The sequence below is a fragment of the Lissotriton vulgaris genome, chromosome 9 (assembly GCF_964263255.1).
Source record: "Lissotriton vulgaris chromosome 9, aLisVul1.2, whole genome shotgun sequence".
NCBI lineage: Eukaryota > Metazoa > Chordata > Amphibia > Caudata > Salamandridae > Lissotriton > Lissotriton vulgaris.
In genome coordinates, this window is record NC_141697.1 from 688,435,474 (window position 1) to 688,454,002 (window position 18,529).

Below are 18,529 nucleotides of genomic sequence, written 5' to 3' on the forward strand. Positions count from 1 at the left end.
TGAATGGCTAATTTCCTCGAATGCCTTTCACATAATCTTAGGTTTCAACTCATCATCCAGACAAATTAACACTGGCTCGTTCAGTTTTAATAGTTCCTCAAGAATATAAACAATAGTCTAGCGTAGCCCAATTGCGTGGAAAAGAAATTGTGTAAATAAGCTAAAGGGAGATTAAGAACAGTCAAAGATTAATTAAACTTTCCAGTACCAATATACAGACATGGAGGGTATCTGCAAAAGTCGTCTGCATTTAAAAAGCAACAGGACATTTATTCTAATAAATGTTATAAGTAACATCTCGATACTGAAGCTCTATATATGGGCTCTTATCAAACTCTACTAAGCTTGAAGAGAAAAAACAAAAAGGCTAAATTAGCGCAGACTTGCAAGGACCAGTCCTTTACCACAAACAGGGCCTCTCTCAGGTATACCATCCTGTCTCACTGCTCGAGTAATTTCCCCGACATATTCTTCAAGGCATTTTTGGCCACTGTGAGGGGTGAGGCTTTCTGTGCCTATATATTAGGAGAAAAAGATGACTATTTGACTTACCAAAGCCTGTTGCTTGAAGTACTTTGCAATTTTGTGTCTGATGAGGGTCGACTGAAACACTGACAATACTTGTTTCAAACTGCTCATTTTGAAAAAATTATAAGAGAATTAAAACTCTTCTCTGTTGCCAACACAATAGAAGAAATGCTGCACCCTTTGAAACATTCCATTTCTTTTACTGCGTGTGTGCTTATACTCATTACATGTTGCCTACAACCTTCACTGTATCATTACCTTTCAAAAAATAAGTTGCACCTCCTGGTGAATCTCTCATATTTTTGCGGATTATTTTTTCTAATATGTCACAAATGAAATTATTTAAACTTTCGGCTCACCGAAAAGTCTTGCAATGTTATTTAGTAGGTGGCTGAAACACAATCTTGCATCACAAGTAAGAAGAAATGTGCCGATATGGTCACTCGTTCTTTACTCCATTACACAACAAGATATTGCATTGGAGATTATCTTTTAGTGCTAGTATTAATAACTCCAAAGGAATCCTCTGTAAATAGATTACCCAGGTCGCTAGGCATATCAGGCCAACATTTGTTTCCCTTTCCAGACAGCATGAAGGCATTTGGCTGGGAACGCTAGTGGTACAACCCCATTATAACAGACACTCCTTGAAAGTTAGAATCCAATCATGATAGAGATGTGCTCTCTTCAGGCAGATGCAAGAGTTTGGGTGATTCAACTAATGGTGCCTTGACAAATGAAGTCCATTCGCCTGTGGAGCCTGTAGTTTTCAGGTTAGGACAGGAGCTTGCGGTAAAGAAAAGAAACTCCAACTTTGACTCGACAACACACAGAGCCCACAGCCAAATAAGGATTATGAAAGAACCACACTGGTCTCTAATGATTCAAGCATCAATTCTTGTATTATACCCCCCACCCCTCGTCAAACTTATGATGTACCTGCTGTTCTTGCTGCATATGATGTTGATTGTGATACGTTTTAGCAGATTTTAACCACTTGAGTAGGAGTGGACACATTATTTTATTCAAATAGGCGCTGAACTAAAAGGTTTCAATATTCTAGCTGCTATATTGCATTAGATACTTTAAAGCACTCTCTACCCACTGTGCGGTCCAAAGCAATTTCAGGAGTGATAGTAAATACTTTCTCCATTTGTATCATTTATTCAGCGATTACTATCCCGGATCAGGTTGGGGAGTGTTCTAATTTGCACTGGGGTCCCAGGCGCCTTTCAGAGAGAATGTTTAATTGTTGGTCTTTATAGAACATGTTGGTAATGTGTGCGATTTGAAGAACAGGTTATCAGCAAGGCACAGTAAACACTGCAGTGAATAAGGATGGAGTGTTGCAGTGGGTGCCAAAATAGATGCAGTCATGCATGCAGCCACTTACCATCTTTAGGTGGGCTACATTATAAATTGGAACTGCCAAGGATAAGCATCAGTGAGGTCTAACAGAGTATTTTATATGTGGAACCCACCTATAATCGACCTGTTCACGGCATGGATTAGCTACCAATACTATATGACTCCTACCCAGAAGCGACAGAAGGCCATCCCCATTAGAGGCACTGTTAAACAACAATATAGACTTATATAGGGTCTTTTAGAAATGTTGCTCTTTCTGCAGGATCACTTTGGAATTGTTTTTGCCTTTTGCTGAACCCTTTCTTTTTTCTGCTGGTGAGACAACTTGGACCATTTTATCCCTGCTTACAAGTGTAACATTGTTTGCACTCCTCCTTTCAACATGATGAGGTTGATATATACCCTACTGGCATATTTAAGTTACCTATTTGTCACTAGTAGTACATGCCTCCAAGGTGTACCCAGAGGCTGTGAGTTAAATGTCTCCAGTGGACAGCAGCACCCACTGTGCCCTCAGCTACAGTGGCAATGTTAACATGACAACTGGCCTGCCACCAGTAGCCTCGCTGAGCAGGTTTTATCTGCAAATTCAAACTGTCAAAATCACCCCTTTTTGACAAGTCTAAACCTTCCTTTCAACTATTTGTAAGTCACCTGTAAATAGGCCTTATTTCCCATAGGGCAAGGTGAGTGATATTTAAATGTAAGCCATCTAAAAGTGTAATGGTAAATCAGTCCTTACAGTGAAAATGCCCTCAAAGCTATTTTTACTGTAACAGGGTTGGCTGTTCCATAGGGAAGTGTTGGGATACCACATTAATTTCAATACACATGCCTAGTCACAAGCTTGTGCCACGCATATATGTGGCATCTCCAGGCACCCACTAGATGAGGCGAGGACCAAACCTGCTCTTTTGACCCGAGAAGAGGCCTAAAGGCCTGGACCTACTCTTTCTTGTACCCAGAAAAAATAAGTGGACTCAAAGGGTCATAAGGCTGATCACCTATTCAAGCTATAGGCAACAGTTACTGAGAAAAGATGGGCGCCACCTAGACAAGCAAGGCTGTGACAAAGGGCAAGCACCTATCATATAAGGTTCAGGACACGGCCAAGCAGGTATGGTGATGATTGAGGGACTGAATGCCTAAGTGACACCTGAAAAAGGGAAACAAAACTTGCAAGCGCTCTATAGACAGAAAAAATACACTTTAACATAAAGAGGGGCACTTATTCCACTAACACTCCTTAATTTGCAACAGGCATCAAAGGTAAGTAGATTAAGCAATAATACTAACCCTGAGAAAAGCTTGCACTGCTTCTAGGTTTGCGCAAAAGTGGATAGTCTGGAGCTAGATTGACTGCTATGGTGCACGGTCTTGCTGTGCTCTGGATAAGCAAAACAATAACAAAGGGGGACCACACATTTCTCGAGAGTTTCAACTCAGTAGGCATACCTGACAAGCTATCTGCCTTTAGACTGCGAATCATGCACCAAACACATTCAAAGAAAGTAGATCATTCTCCTAGCTTCCTTTAGGATGCATTAACGTTAACTTTAATTGCAAGGATTAACGTCAGATATAGAGGAAATAAAATATATCACATGTATACGTTTTCAAACAAGCACTGGCGTTGCCAATAGGTCTCGCAGTAGGAAAGTTGGAGCTATTGGTTTTGTAAATGACATTTTATACTTATGTTTTGTGATTTACAATGCCAATACTTTTAACTTTAGCATATGTGACACTTTTAGTATTTGTAATGCCACATGTTGTGCGTGTGTGTAGTTGGGTGTGTGGTTGGGTGTGTGGTTGGGTGTGTGGTTGGGTGTGTGTGGTTGGGTGTGTGTGTGGTTGGGTGTGTGTGTGGTTGGGTGTGTGTGGTTGGGTGTGTGTGGTTGGGTGTGTGTGGTTGGGTGTGTGTGGTTGGGTGTGTGTGGTTGGGTGTGTGTGGTTGGGTGTGTGTGGTTGGGTGTAAGATTGTGTGTGTGGTGTGGTTTTGTGTGTGTGGTTGGGTGTGTGGTTGGGTGTGTGGTTGTGTGGAGGCTAGGCAAAATGTGCGAGCCGCTCTGCTAAATGGTTCACGGATGCAATATTTTTTTCAAGCCTCGTACAAGCCACCATACTTAGAGTCACCCCTTTAGTCTTGGGAACGAGACTGTTTGGTTATCCATATCAAATCCCTTGACTTTGATTTTATGACGCAATGCATTCTGGGAAGCCAAACACAATGAAACAGTATTCAGGGTGACGCCTGTGCCCAGCAATGCCTGAAAAAAGGATGTAGCGTAACATTTAGAGTTTCCGACTTTGAAACTGGGGGACAGGTTTCGAGTCTCAGAGCCTGCCCTATCCGTGCAAACAAAAAAAGAAATGTAGACATGCTGATCAGAAGAAAAAATAAGCTGCGAAACTCCCCCTCAAAATGCAGATTGATTTAGAGAGAGGATGTGATGTAATATCCAGAGCTGCAAAGTTTGGAAACTGGTTTTAGTCTCTGCTCTTCCCGTGCCTATTAAAAAAAAAAAACATTACAGAGACATGCCGATCGGAATAAGTAAAACAATGGATAAACTGAGAAACTAAAAAAAAAATGCAGATTGGAAAAAAAAACGCAACGGAAACAAAAGGATAAACAAATGCTGATATGTAGGGTTATTACCACTACGGTTATCTTTTCTGAACTCGCTGGATGAACATTTTTTTTTTTTTTTTTTTTGGAGTTCAAATCTGCTTTGAGAAAAACATAGTAGGATACACAGCTTGGGTCACCTACAACCCGGAGGCCGGCAGCAATAGAGGAGTAACAATACACAGCCTGGTAGCCGGCATCCCGGGGGCCCGGCGGCACATTACAGAGTGATGTAGCGTCACATCCATAATGGATGAACATATATAGTTAGAAAAGCCAACATTTCGAAAACAAGGGCAGAAAGAAAAGAAAAAGTCTCAGAGCCTGCCCTATCCCTGCAAACAAAACAGGGGAGGAAGGGTGACGAGACGCATGGGGAGCAGCAGGCTTTGATGTGCCGGCCGGCCATGCAGTGAATAATTAGGGGAGGAGAAATGCCGGCCTGAGGCAGAGCGCAAAGCAATTAAAGTTAAAGCAATTAGGGGGGAGGTGGGAAGGAGGCTGATCCTCGTACAAGCCACCATACTTAGAGTCACCCCTTTAGTCTTGGGAACCAGACTTTTTGGTTATCCATATCAAATCCCTTGACTTTGATTTTATGACGCAATGCATTCTGGGAAGTATAGTCTTGTTTTATTTCAATTGCACTAACACCCGACAGCCGAGCGTTTTAAAGGGAAAGCCCTGGGCTAGACTTATCATTCCTGTCTGGAGGGAGAGTCAACAAATTAAGTGTAAAAGTTGAGGCGCGGGTGTTAAAGAGTCCGTCCACGTGCGGACCCATGAAAACAGCTGGGCTTTAAATCATTGCAGCAAAGGTGTTTTAGAAAATTGAAGTATGTGTTTATTTCTGTAACACACACACGTGTTTCACGTTAGTGCATCACATTATTAGTATTATAGTTGGAGCACATCACATTATTAGTATTATAGTTGGAGCAATGTGTTATAAAATCAAATATGAGAGAGGTTTTGGTTCAGCGCATATCCAGAATGCACGTATTTGAAGGCCCTCCTATGATGATAAACTGTTTCGCTGCAGATCGCTTTAATTGGTAGCTGCAAGACAGCCTCTGTGTTGCTAACTGTCTGCTGTGCCTTTCCCGTGTCGTCATCTATGTAACGGGGCCCCCAGTGGCTCTTGCAGCCTGCCATTCCAAACCGGTTTACACACATTTTTAAATCCGCCCTAATTACTATTGAGAGGAAAGAAACGGGCTGACGCGGAGTGGGTGGCTTGCTGGTATGTTGTGCATGGATAGCTAGGAAGTCTATAATAAAAATGCTTGTTAAGTAATGTCAACAGGGAGGAGTGCTCAGTGGGTTGAATATTTGTGCAGGAACGAGTTGATCTGCAGGTCACAAGTTTGAATGCCCGTGGGACTGACTCTGCTGTTCATTCTTCTAATTGAGAAGAATGTTTAACCGTTGGTGCAGAGCATCCAGAAACGATACATTTTTAAAGAAAAGATTGGAGCAGTCAAGGGTTTAAAGCCCACAGGAGGTACTTCTTTCCTTGTTTAAGCAAAGCAACCAAACTCGGGGATTCATTATAAAGAGGAGAGGACATCACGGATGCTCACTTCAAGCACACACAAAAATTAATAAGAACGAAAACTGCCCACTCCTAGCCAAACACAATGAAACCGTATTCAGGGTGACGCCTGTGCCCAGCAATGCCTGAAAAAAGGATGTGGTGTAACATTTAAAGTTTCCGACTTTGAAACTGGGGGACAGGGTTCGAGTCTCAGAGCCTGCCCTATCCGTGCAAAGAAAAAAATGTAATGTAATATCCAGAGCTGCAAAGTTTGAAAACTGGTTTTAGTCCCGTGCCTATTAAAAAAAAACATTACAGAGACATACCGATCGGAATAAGTAAAACAATGGAGAAACTAACTGGTTTTAGTCCAGTGCCTATTAAAAAAAAAACATTACAGAGACATGCCGATCGGAATAAGTAAAACAATGGAGAAACTGAGAAACTAAAAACAAATTACAGAGACATGCCGATCGGAATAAGTAAAACAATGGAGAAACTGAGAAACTAAAAACAAATTACAGAGACATGCCGATAGGAATAAGTAAAACAATGGAGAAACAGAGAAACTAAAAACAAGCAATGTCCTGAGCAAATGGTGGGGGCCTGAAGGAGGAGGGGGTGCGAGGGATGAGTGAGGATGGGGTAGCAGGGGAGGGAACATGGCCTGGGGGAAGCTGGCTGGGGAGGAGAAATTGTCCGCGGGGAGAGAGAGGGGAGGTGCTGGAGCTGGGGAACAGATGGCCGTGAAAGTTTATGGCACAAAAGCGCGTGCCTGTGGCCACGTGAACTTGAAGAAAACCACACGAAAAAAACTGTGGTTTCACGAGTATTTTGAGCACTTGAATTCTCGCCATTTCCCATTCCTTCGGAATGGAAAAGGCGAGACCTAAAAAGTCTAAGGCCCAGCATGTACTATGCTGTGTCCCCAGACCACAAGTGAATGAGTGAATAAACCCAATCATGGAAACTAGAGCCTTTCTACCTAAATATTTGATATTTCTGGACTTGTGAAGGAGGATTAGACCTTGCTCCTTCTCCAACCATCACGGCCTATAATTACATAAACAAGTAATAACGCACAGTGCAATACAGAGCCCCAATAACACCCTTAATTGCTCTTTAAAACCTCGACATGTGTTACAATGACACAATGCAAGGTACCAGTGGACACAAATCAACGCTCCAGTTATTACAAACACTGGACATGACGGCAGCATTTCAGTAGGCAAAGACAACATGCTCAGTTGGAGCACGTGGTGCATGCGATCAATGTAGCTCCTGACAATAAAACCTTTACGGACCGGCCATTTATTTATTTTTGATATTTGTAAAGCGCATCATATACCCTCAGGCGTCTATGCGCGAGTAAAACCAGTTATTTGTGATGGTTAAAGTGAGGAAGGAGCAATCATTGATCGAACAGCCAAGTTTTTAGGAGCTTGCGGAATTGAAGGAGGGAGGAGCTCTCCCTGATGTTTAGGGGTAGAGTGTTCCTGAGCTTCGGGGCAGCCACCAGAAAGCGTCGATCGCCCCAAGATACCGTGTTTGTGCGAGGAATGACCAGTTGGCTGAGAGTAGCTGAGCGTAGAACTCTGCTAGGTTTGTATCGTTGTAGCTTCCCCTACTGGACACCAAAGTACCCAACAACATAAGTCCAGCAACTTCAATCCGCATATGCATACCTTTGTCAGTGACAAAAGTGCTCGAGACTAAATACCATCATCTTCTGCACTGAGCATCTCTTGCAACCGTTGAATAGAAACACATGTCGACAAACCGGAGGAGCACTCAACAGTGAGGCTCCTTCAAACGCTGGCCCAGTTCATGACATACTTCTCCCTATATAGGGTGAGCTCATGCTTCTACGCACCTCTTTCAAGGACAGTGCTACTGCTAATCCCGACACGCACCATAGCAGTTCCCCTTCCCAAAGTTATGTAATTCCATATGAGCACACGTGTATAGTTTGTTATATAAAGACTATGGAATTGCTCACCACCAACTCCCTATCCTTTATACTTGAAGCCGTCTCACACTAAGGCAGTTCTTGCAAGGGTTGAGTTACAGCGCCCGAACTCCACTCCGGTGAGTTACAATGTTAAATGTCAGGTGTTTTACCTATTCATTATATAGCGGGCCCTCCTCCGATAAAACTTTATATTGACAGTTATACCGGCGGCATTCAACAGCTTCCGTACCTTTAAAATAGTCATTAGCTTTGCTCTTCAGCGCTTCGGCCTTCTCCAGAAGGCTTGAAGCCCCAGCCGGTTCTCCCTCCGCCATCTTACCACCGTAAAGCAGCCTGTTTCCACATGGGAAAGCGAAGCGCTGTCAAACTAAGGGAGCGCAAAGTGTCGCGAATCAAGCAGCTTTGCGCGTGCGCGCGACCGAACGTCACCAAGAAAAGGCAAGGCAGGCAGCCATAACACACGCTGTTGTGACGTCTCCTAGATACCGGACGCGCTCAAGGGGTGCGGTCTTGGGGACAGGCGTTTAATGTACAGTACGCCTGCGCAGAATACTCTTTCGCGAGTAGTGCAGAAAACTACAGGTTGGAATACAGAACACTAGACCGCTACACTTGATGTCCATCAGAGCTGCGTACATGTATGTTTTTATTTTCATTGTATGCGTTTTAGTAGTGAAACATGAGGAAAAATTACAAGTGAGCATGTTACAGAAGCAAACGTTACGTTACATAAGGCAATAGTGACAATTGTGCATGTATGAAGAGCAAACAAAATACAAGAGGTAGCAAACGATACGTTACAAGAGGAAAAAACAAAATACATTTCTGAAGAAAGCATAAGGCAAAACTTGGTTAGAAAAAAATCTGAAAATAGTTGTAATGTAGCAAGAAAAAACCGAAAAAAAGAGCATATCGCAGGAACCTGTATTTATTTATTTGTCCGTGGTTATATTGCTCGAACTTTACCCGAAAGTGTCAGAGCGCTCTACAATAGAACCAGATACATTACGTAAGGACTTTATAGTACACGAATTGCATAAAAGATACAAACAGTTAAACTAATAAAAATTCACGTAAGAATGGTAGCAAGTATATAAGTCTACTACAGATGTGCGGTGAAGTAATGTGTAATAAATACCAGCAAACAGAAATACTTCACATCGTGTATTTATTAGCTGCAGTCTCCAAGTAACTGACACACAGTGCTCAATTTAAAGACTATGAAGTCCAGGTGCTCACATTTATATAGGAGGCCACAACCACTTCCTGTAATGGCTCCACCCACTTACTCTATTGGCTCCACCCACATCCTCAACTGGCATAGAAAAGAGTTTGAGGGACCCACTAATTCTGAAAGATACTTTCAGAAGCAATATTTCAACCAATGCTTTAAATGACATGCTGCCCCGGGCCCCCGAAGGGGGCCCTTAAGAGGGCGGCCACCCTTAGTGCCACATGATGGCACAGGCCCCCAGCAGCGGTCTAGTGTCAGGGACCTGTCGGGTCACCAGATGACGTCACTTCCGGCGGGGGAGGAGGGGAGTGGTGAGGCGAGAGGTATTTATACCATTGTCGCCTACCCAGCGCCCTCTTTTGTCCTGGTCGCGTTAAGGACGGTCCCCCTTCTCCCGCCTTGCCGAGATGCCCGTTCGCTGTTTTGGAGGTGTCCTTTGGCCGGGTCCGGGAACTGCTAGTTAGTGCGGTGAGTATGCCCTCATCTCCGCCCCTCTGGGCGAGACACCAGGTTGACCTCGCCTGGTGGGGCAGCCCTACCCGGACCTGCAGTTGGCCAATTTGAACCCTCCCGCGGCGGGCTTGTGCGGTTTAGCACTGGAGGAGTGGCGGAAAATGACCCAAGGCACGTTTTTAGGTCTCGCCTCTCAATGCCCATGCGCATTGAGCAGAGCGAGACTATAGGGCTTTAAACAGACTTTACCCAACTGGCAATTTGGTGCTGTGCCCGTGCGCTTTTAGGTCAATGCGCAAGCGCATTGACCTAAAATGCGCGTGCACAGCATCAAATTGTCAGCCATCTGTTGCCCAGCTTGGTGCCGCTCCACCCCCTGCGTCATCAAAGGCTTTCATGGCCGGCCATCCGTGCTTTCAGTTTCACGGCCGGCCGGCCTGACGTCGATGAGCTAGAAGCTAAGGGCATCTTACACAAAGTGATCAAATCGAGACCTAGCATTTGATGATCTTTTGATCATATAACTCTGCTAATTCCCCTGGAGTGGTCGGCGTAGAGGCTGGCGCAGTGCTTCAGCCCCGTCAAGCTTTACTCTCTAGCCACAGACAGCAGATCGATGCATGTTCTTCACGTGGTTTAATACTCAAACATTTCCTTTTCTCCTTTTTGTGTCTATCGAGGCTAATCTAATCAACGTGGGGTCTTGGACCGTAAATAAACACTTCACTTCAAAGGTCATTCCTCGGATCTATTTCTGACATTTGAGACACTCTTACGTAAAGCTTTTCTTGCTTACAAGCGCAAAATAAATCATTATTTTATATTGTATAATCTGCACTTGATGCTTGCGGGTTCAATGTAATGAATGCAGTATAGATTTCTGTTTATTGGTCCAACTGGGCAATGAGGGCGTGTTTACCAAACACGCCCTCATTGCCCAGTTGGAGGCCGGCCGTGTAAAGTTCACTTCAAAGGCCGCTCTCCCTGCTCCGCCCCCTGCTGCGGCCGAGACGCATTTCTCCTCCCCCCTCCCCACAGCAATGCCCTCCGTCTTGTTTCTTTTTATTCTGAATGTCTAATTTTACCCCATGTAGAGCTGTGTTTATTCTACGGGTAAGCAACCTTGGAGACTGCAGCCCATGTCTGCTTGCCTTCAACTGTGTTTTTACTGTAATATATGGACTTCGTGGGCTGTATTTGATTCGTGTTCGGCTCTGTCTAGTCTGTTGTTCAAATGGGTGTTGTTTACGGTTCAGCAGGTAGCTGAACCTTTTCCTCCTGCTTGCATCACCAAACACGCCCTCATTGCCCAGTTGGAGGTGGGGAGCGGCGGGTGTTGATGAAAATGATCTGATAGCTTCTGATGGGCTTGTCACAATTCTGCTTCGATAGTTTTCAGTGACACAGCCTTGGCTTAGTCCTCAACTATAAACGTATCCATGCATCCATTCACCCACCCATTCACATTTGCATCCATCCATGTGTGCATCCATCCACCATCACCTCCAAATCCACCTCCACCACCACATCCAATACCACCACCACATCCACCACCACATCCACCACCACTTTCACCACATCCACCACCACCACATCCACCACCACATCCAACACATCCACCACCACTTCCACCACCACCACATCCACCACCACCACATCCACCACCACCACATCCACCACCACCACCACCGCATCCACCAACACCACATCCACCACCACACCCACCACCACCACATCCAACACATCCACCACCACTTCCACCACCACCACATCCACCACCACCACATCCACCACCGCATCCACCACCACCACATCCACCACCACCACCGCATCCACCACCACCGCATCCACCAACACCACATCCACCACCACCACCACATCCACCACCGCATCCACCACCACATCCACCACCACCATATCCCCCAGATCCACCACCACCACATCTATATGTGTGTGTGTGTGTGGCTCTGTGTGTGTGTAGGTGCAAATGCAATGTTCTTGGATTTTCGTCACAATAAAATACACTGAACATAATCTTCACAAAAGTTATTTACAAACGTTTAAGGTATTGCCATTATAAATTACAATAACTTTTATTTAAGTATTAATTATTTACAAAATTAAAAGCCATATCAATACATCTAAGTCACGTAAATACAGCACACATTGCATTACAAATGCTATAGGTGTCACATTTGCGAAAGTTAAAACTATTGACAGTGTAACTGACAAAGCTATTAATTTCGCTATTTTCAAAACCAACACATAAATAAAAAAAGTGTCATTTACAATACCAATCGCTCAAACTTTCCTAATGCGAGACCTATTGCATTGCTTGTTTCCCCTGGTTTTCACCATTAAGAGGCAGTTTCCCGTAGAATTACTCAGCCTCACACAGTATGCCCCCTCCCTCCCCAGCCGTATCACGGCTTCCCGCCAGAGGTCCATGGGGACCGAGTGAGCTGGGTGGTGCCAGGGCCGGGGGGCGGGCATCACTTCCCTGGTACGCGCTCGAGAGGGGGGCTAGGTGGGACAACATCACTGCCCTGTTTGGCCAGATCGCTGCCGCTGCGAGCACTCGGGGCGGCCCCCCCTTTCCTCATACAATTGAGGGTCCGGTTACAATCTCTGTATGCCCGGCCCTCCCGTCCTGCATCCTTGCATCGCTGTTAGGGATTGTGTCCCTGCTTTGCCTAGGGGCGACTTGTTCGCCATGCGGGGTGAGTGGGTTGTTTCCTCTTCCCCACGCGGTGCCTGGGGCGGGGGCCTGTGGGGGAGGGGCGTCGGGAAGGGCACATGTGCAAAGGCCAAAATAACAGAGGACATCCAGGAGCTTCTCGCAATTGCCTTTGGCCTGCGGGGTTGTCTCCAGTAAGAGGGCCAATGTGGCGGAGGTCTGCAGGATGACATATGTTAGTGAATTACATAGGCAAAGTTGCACTTCAACGTTTTCGGTCTGCTTCTAATGAAGATACCCTGCAGCCCGCGAATGACTTTGGCCCTCTGATGCCGTCGGAGAGGGGCAGCGGGGAGCGCACCAGTGCGAGGGCAAAGTTGGTGAAGCAGCACGAATGACTTTGAGCGAGCGGGGGCCTTATTTGGGAACGCGGACCACTGCCGTTTTCTATTTTCTCCGTATATGAGCGGCTTGGGTGACTACGGCGGGTAGTCAGACCCCTGATGGCTATACTAATTCCATAGCCACAGCGTGAGAGGTTTTTGCAGGGAATCCAGCTTCCTGCGTGTGGGGGTGCGCGAGAAGGCGCCGAATTCCTGACCCACAGCGCCTTGGTGGGAGAAACGCTCTTCTGGACACCGAGGCATCTACTGCCCACCACGAGGGACTACAAGTCCCAGGACTCACTGCCTGCTACCACCGGGACACGCCTCCAGTCACGCCCACAGCTCCAGGAACTATAAAATCGAGCTACTTCCCCTGCGGCGCGGGAGAAGCCCAGGACAAGGGCGGGACCATCTTTGACCGTCAGTGAACGGAAGAGGACGGGACGGGCTAACCCTCTTTCATCTGCCGTGGAAATTAACGAAGATTGGACAATTTACCAAAGGTACTGTTATTTGGACCTATTACTCCATGGTCATTACTGTTCCAAACATTTATCCATTCTGTAGACAGGAGGGAGTACTAATCAACCAGGCAGGGGCTATCACTTAACCATTACATATCTACAAAAATGAGCCATTTGGGTAAAAAACAAAAACCTGCTGCGCCTCGCCCAAATACTAGGTTGCAGGCGGCTATACCACAACATCTAGCCAGCCTAACGGCAATTGATAAGCTGTTGCAAAAAACCATCGGGGTTGTAGCAACCGCAATTGAAAACACAGGGAGAAGATTATCAATCACTCCCGCGGTATGCCTCCCCAACCAAGGAGGGGACTATTCAACTATTGTAATCAATGCCCCTGATTCAAGTTCTTACCTAACATCATCCTTCGCCGAGCTGCCCTGCGCCCAGGCTCCTATAGAGGCCCCCATAGATATTGAGGCTAGCTCCCCTGCTTTGAATTCTCCTCCTCCCTCGGAAATCGCTCCATTAAACAAACAACGCCCTAGAAACAAAATAGAAAGATTACCAAAAAAGCTAGGTAAAAAGATTTTGGCAAACCACAACCTTGTAACACCAACTCTTAATACCCTGCAACCGACTCTAAGGAGTACCGATCTGGGTCACTCATTTGGTGGCTGATTTACAGGCCTGCTTGGAGCAGACTATTGGCACCCATATTAAACCCTTGGTATCTAAGTTAGATAGATTAGTCTCTACTCTTAACAATATGGGTGTAGGGACAGCAATGCCCGTAAAATCCCTGGAGAATCCTGCTCCTTCTGAGCCTGGTGGTACATCAAAAAATACACCTAGTGATAGGGCAGCGTCACCAAATAACTGTTCCATGCGGAATAAAAATGCAAGAGCTCCGCCAACTACCACTGAGCCTGCACGCGTTCTGCTTCCCCCCACTCCCACTACTAACACACATGGTCAAACCCATCAGGTAGTTGGAAACTCTATTCCCAGTATTGATAAAACTAGACCTAAGCCTAAGGAGGGTATAATTGGGAGTAAAAATAGTAAATTAATGAACAGAAACGTACCACCTAAAGTTACTCCATCTGAGTTGCCGATTATCAATCTTCCCCCCGGAATCCCTACCCTACGTTGTAGTACTCACAGGAGTTCCGCCTTTAAGTGAGGGGAAAAGAGAAGACCACATTGACCTAAAAAATAAGTGTATACAATGGCTCAATGTAAATAGACCACTACCTCCTAACGTTTCCGGGGAAATACTTGCTGTTAGGAGAATAGACTGGATCAGGAGGGGACCTAAAACTACGGTAGGAGACACTGTAGTAATAAATTTTAGGGACACCTTTGCCGTGGATTACATTTGCAATATGTCTCCAAGTAGCTCAAATACCCAAATCCACCCACTACACCTGTCCCATTTCTACCCCCTTCCCCACCTGAGACCAACCTATCCTAAAAGTGTTCATTACAGTGAGGGTTATAGGGATCCACCAAACAGAATGCAGCAGTGGCGAACATCTGGGGAGGACACATATCCATATAACTCCACACTTTCACTGCTAGCTCACAGAAACAGGTTTAGCGTGTTGGAGGAGGTGGGCTGACTCCTATTGAATGGTAATTCTCCACTAAAAATTGTTAATGGAGAGTTTACCAAAGGAACTGTACTGAAAGAAAGCGACCCAACTACCTCCTCCGGAGAAGGCTCAATACTCCACACTATGACAAGGGAGGGAAGAGGAGAAAGGGGGAAATTGGAGTACCAACTGGGGGCCAGGACTCTCCTTCGAGAGGTACCCAGTAACGACTCATGGGATGTATCTAGTCTGGAAACAAGGGATGAGAATACCCAGCCAAAGACCCCCACTAGCGATAGCCCCCTTGCAAATGGATTAGGGAAACCACAAGGTACTGTTGAGGTAGTTGCAGGATGTCTAAAAATCCTCTCCTGGAATATAGCCGGGTTAAAAAATAAACTGCTCACACCAGAGTGGGTCTCCTTCATGTCAGCACATGACATTTGCCTGATGCAGGAGACTTGGGCACTTGAGGGGAGCGCTAGCCCAGGCTATGCAACATTCGATATCCTGGCTATATCTAGGGGTAGAGGCCGCCCATCGGTGGTCTAACGATATGGATAGGCACTCACCTGGGCATCCAGGCCATTCAAATACAAACACATTCCCCAGACATCCAATGTGTGCTACTATCACCCCAAAACAAGCCTAAAGTAGCCATAATAAACATTTATTCAAGGCCAGTTAAGAATGGGCAGGAATCGAGTACAATTAAAGCACTGGACTTTTTCATCCAGGCACTAGACCCCTCAATCGAAATAATCCTCGGAGGCGACTTCAATTGCCAATTCGAGCCTCTGGGTAGTCCAGAGACCTGTAACCAGGATGAAGAAGATTCGTTTTGGCGCATCCACGATCCCAAGATCCCTCCGGTTAGGGCATGGACCCTGTTGGTCCTTCAAGTTAAGTCTTTCTCCCTTGCAACGTCTCTGCGGGCGTGCAATGGGAGGTTGGACCCCGATTGCCCAGGGACAGCTACGTTCAATAGGACAGACCAAACTTCCATCATTGACTATGTTATGATGGAAGCAAAACACTGGGATAGCTTGAAAGAATTTAGAGTCTTACTGAGGCAAGACAGAGATCATAATGCCCTAGTCCTAACCCTCAAGCCTGGGTCTTTTGGACTAACAAACCCCGACCCTGACCTCAATACTGTGATCCCACCCCTTATGTTAAGGAACAACAGGCGAAGGGTTAAATGGCCCTATTTCCTGGATTCCCCTAGCAGGCTTGCTAAAATATACCAGATCGCTGTTCCTTGGATCATCGAGATGGGTGATTCGGCCTCTAACCGGCAAGCCGTGGAAATCCATAGGCAGTTAGCTGTGGCACTAGGGGATGTGTTTACCCAGTGAGTGGAAATAAACGGTGTGGGACTAGGACGCACCCCTGGTTTGATGGTACCTTTAAGAAAGCAAAAAGGGATCTCCTCATAGCAATTAAATCTAAAGCTAGCGTACAAATTAGGTCATCTAGACTGCTTTACAAAAAGGTAATCATTAGGGGTAAGAGAGAGTGGGAGGAAATGAGGTGGGAGGAGCTGAGATCTGCGCTCCTCTCAAAGGATGCCAAGTCATTTTGGGCCATAGTTAACTCAGGTGTAAAAGGGGGAGGTGAGGCCATTTCCCCGAACATTGCTCCCTCAGTATGGGAGGCACATTTCGGAGCACTATACTCAAGTCTTGAGTGCGACGATCATGTGTCCCTAGGCCTGGATCAGATGTCAGATGGAGCCATGGCCCTCCAGTCATCCCTGGCCCCAGACCTCTCACATGAGTCTCGACCGCTGGGGGTCTCGGGCGCTGGATCACGGTTGGACCACCTGGATATTCTGGAGGCGACCCCTACCGAAATCCTTGAGGGCATTTCCCTTAAGGAAGAGAAATCTGCCATCGAAAGAATGCTCCCGAACAAAGCCCCTGGCCTTGATAGACTGCCAGGTGACTTGTTTCGCTCCCAGCCTAAAATCTGGGCACCTTACCTTGTAATCCTGTTCGACGCGGTCCTTAGGGGGTCTGATCTACCGGACACCTGGTTGGGAGCTGAGATTGTCCCCATTTATAAGAAGGGTTATCCGCTAACCCCATCTAATTATAGGCCCAGTAGCCTGATAGATACAACTCAAAAACTAATGGGTAGGATCATACTGGGCAGGATACAAGGATGGATGGAGGAACATGAAATACTTACTACTCTCCAGGCCGGATTTAGATCTGGTATTTCGACCCTGGACCAAATTTTCAGGCTCCAGGTCCTATTCTGGAAAACTGCAAGAGTAGAGGGTGGCAGCCTCTACCTTGTCTTTGTGGGCCTGCGGGCCGCATTCGATCTTGTGTCCAGGGAAAGATTGTGGAAGGTGTTGGAAGAATTGGGCCTCCCGTCATATTTACTCGATATTTTGATTAGATTCCATGAAGGGAACTATGCCCAGGTTAGTTGTTGGAGACATGGGGATCTTTCAGCCCGTTTCCCTGTATCCAGGGGTGTTTGTCAGGGGTGCGTCCTGGCTCCAACACTCTTTAGCCTTTACATCAACGGCCTGGTGGATGCCCTAAACGGTGTCAAGGATAATGACGCTCCCTGGTTAGCCACTTGCCGGGTGCCCGCTCTGATGTTCGCAGATGATACTCTCCTGTTATCCCGAACGTCAACTGGCATCCAGCGGGTTCTGGACGGGTTTGTAACTTTCTGTGCCTCGCGGGGATTGGAGGTAAACTTGGAGAAAACGAAGTTTATGATCTTCAATCCCCCGAGGCACACCCGCCCTAACCCTGTTTTGAGCAGTATCATCCTTGAACGGGTGAAAACCTTTGCCTACCTTGGTGTCACGTTGACAGAAGATTTTGATTGGGGCCACCAAGTATCTAAATCTACCCTGAGACTCGCACAGACTCTGGGGGGGTATCGGTAAACTCCACAAAACATCGGATTTCAAACCGGTTGCTCCTGTCCTTGAGATCTACGGACTCCAGGCCAGGACAGCAGCCATGTATGGCGCAGAACTCTGGGGACACAAGAATACACTGAGCCTCTTAAAGGTTGAGCAGTCCTTTATGAGAAATCTGGAGGGCCTACCTCTAAGTAAACCGCTCACACCCCTGCGACTAGATTTGGGCCTGGAGTCCATTAAGGAATTGGTAGCTGCACGACTCCTGCTCTATTGGAGAAGGCTCTGGTATGTACCGGAGCTTTAAGCCTATAGAGCGGAATGTTTTGAGGTTCGGGGACAATTAAAGAACCAAAACATTCCTTGGTTCTCCCACATCAAGGCTCTTTCCTATTACATAGGTTTGCCTCAGCTATGGGAGACCGCCTGAGCTGAGCTGCCCGAGGATACCTAGGTCAGAGTTGCTGGCCTCTGTGAGGTATCAAAACCTCCATGCATTACAGTGCTCAACAACTCTGGGCAGGCTGTCTGCTGAGTTTCTGTTAGTAAAAACTGATTCCCAGAGGGAGGAATTCCTAAATGTAGTGCAACCTCCCCTCGCATGGAAATTATATACCCAATTGAGACACGGCTGCCTGCCCATTAGGGCGTTCACTTCTAAATGGGCCAACACAGAAGAGGGAACCTGCCCAGCCTGTAACTGTAGCCGAGAAGATTTTGTGCATGTTATGTTCTTTTGCCCGGCGTATAGTAAAATACGAAAATGTTGGCTGATTCCCCTATGTAGAAA

The 18,529-nt window shown here is 46.2% G+C and overlaps 1 protein-coding gene across 1 annotated transcript in view; it reads right to left on the reverse strand.

The window, feature by feature from the left end:
• PPP5C (protein phosphatase 5 catalytic subunit) overlaps positions 1-8,423 on the reverse strand; it is a 349,815-nt gene extending 341,392 nt beyond the window's left edge. Inside the window, exon 1 of the mRNA XM_086938408.1 lies at positions 8,267-8,423. Coding sequence (XP_086794534.1) covers positions 8,267-8,351 — 85 coding nt within the window. The 5' untranslated portion in view covers positions 8,352-8,423. The remainder of the gene's footprint in view (positions 1-8,266) is intronic.
• Between the last annotated feature and the right edge of the window lie 10,106 nt (positions 8,424-18,529).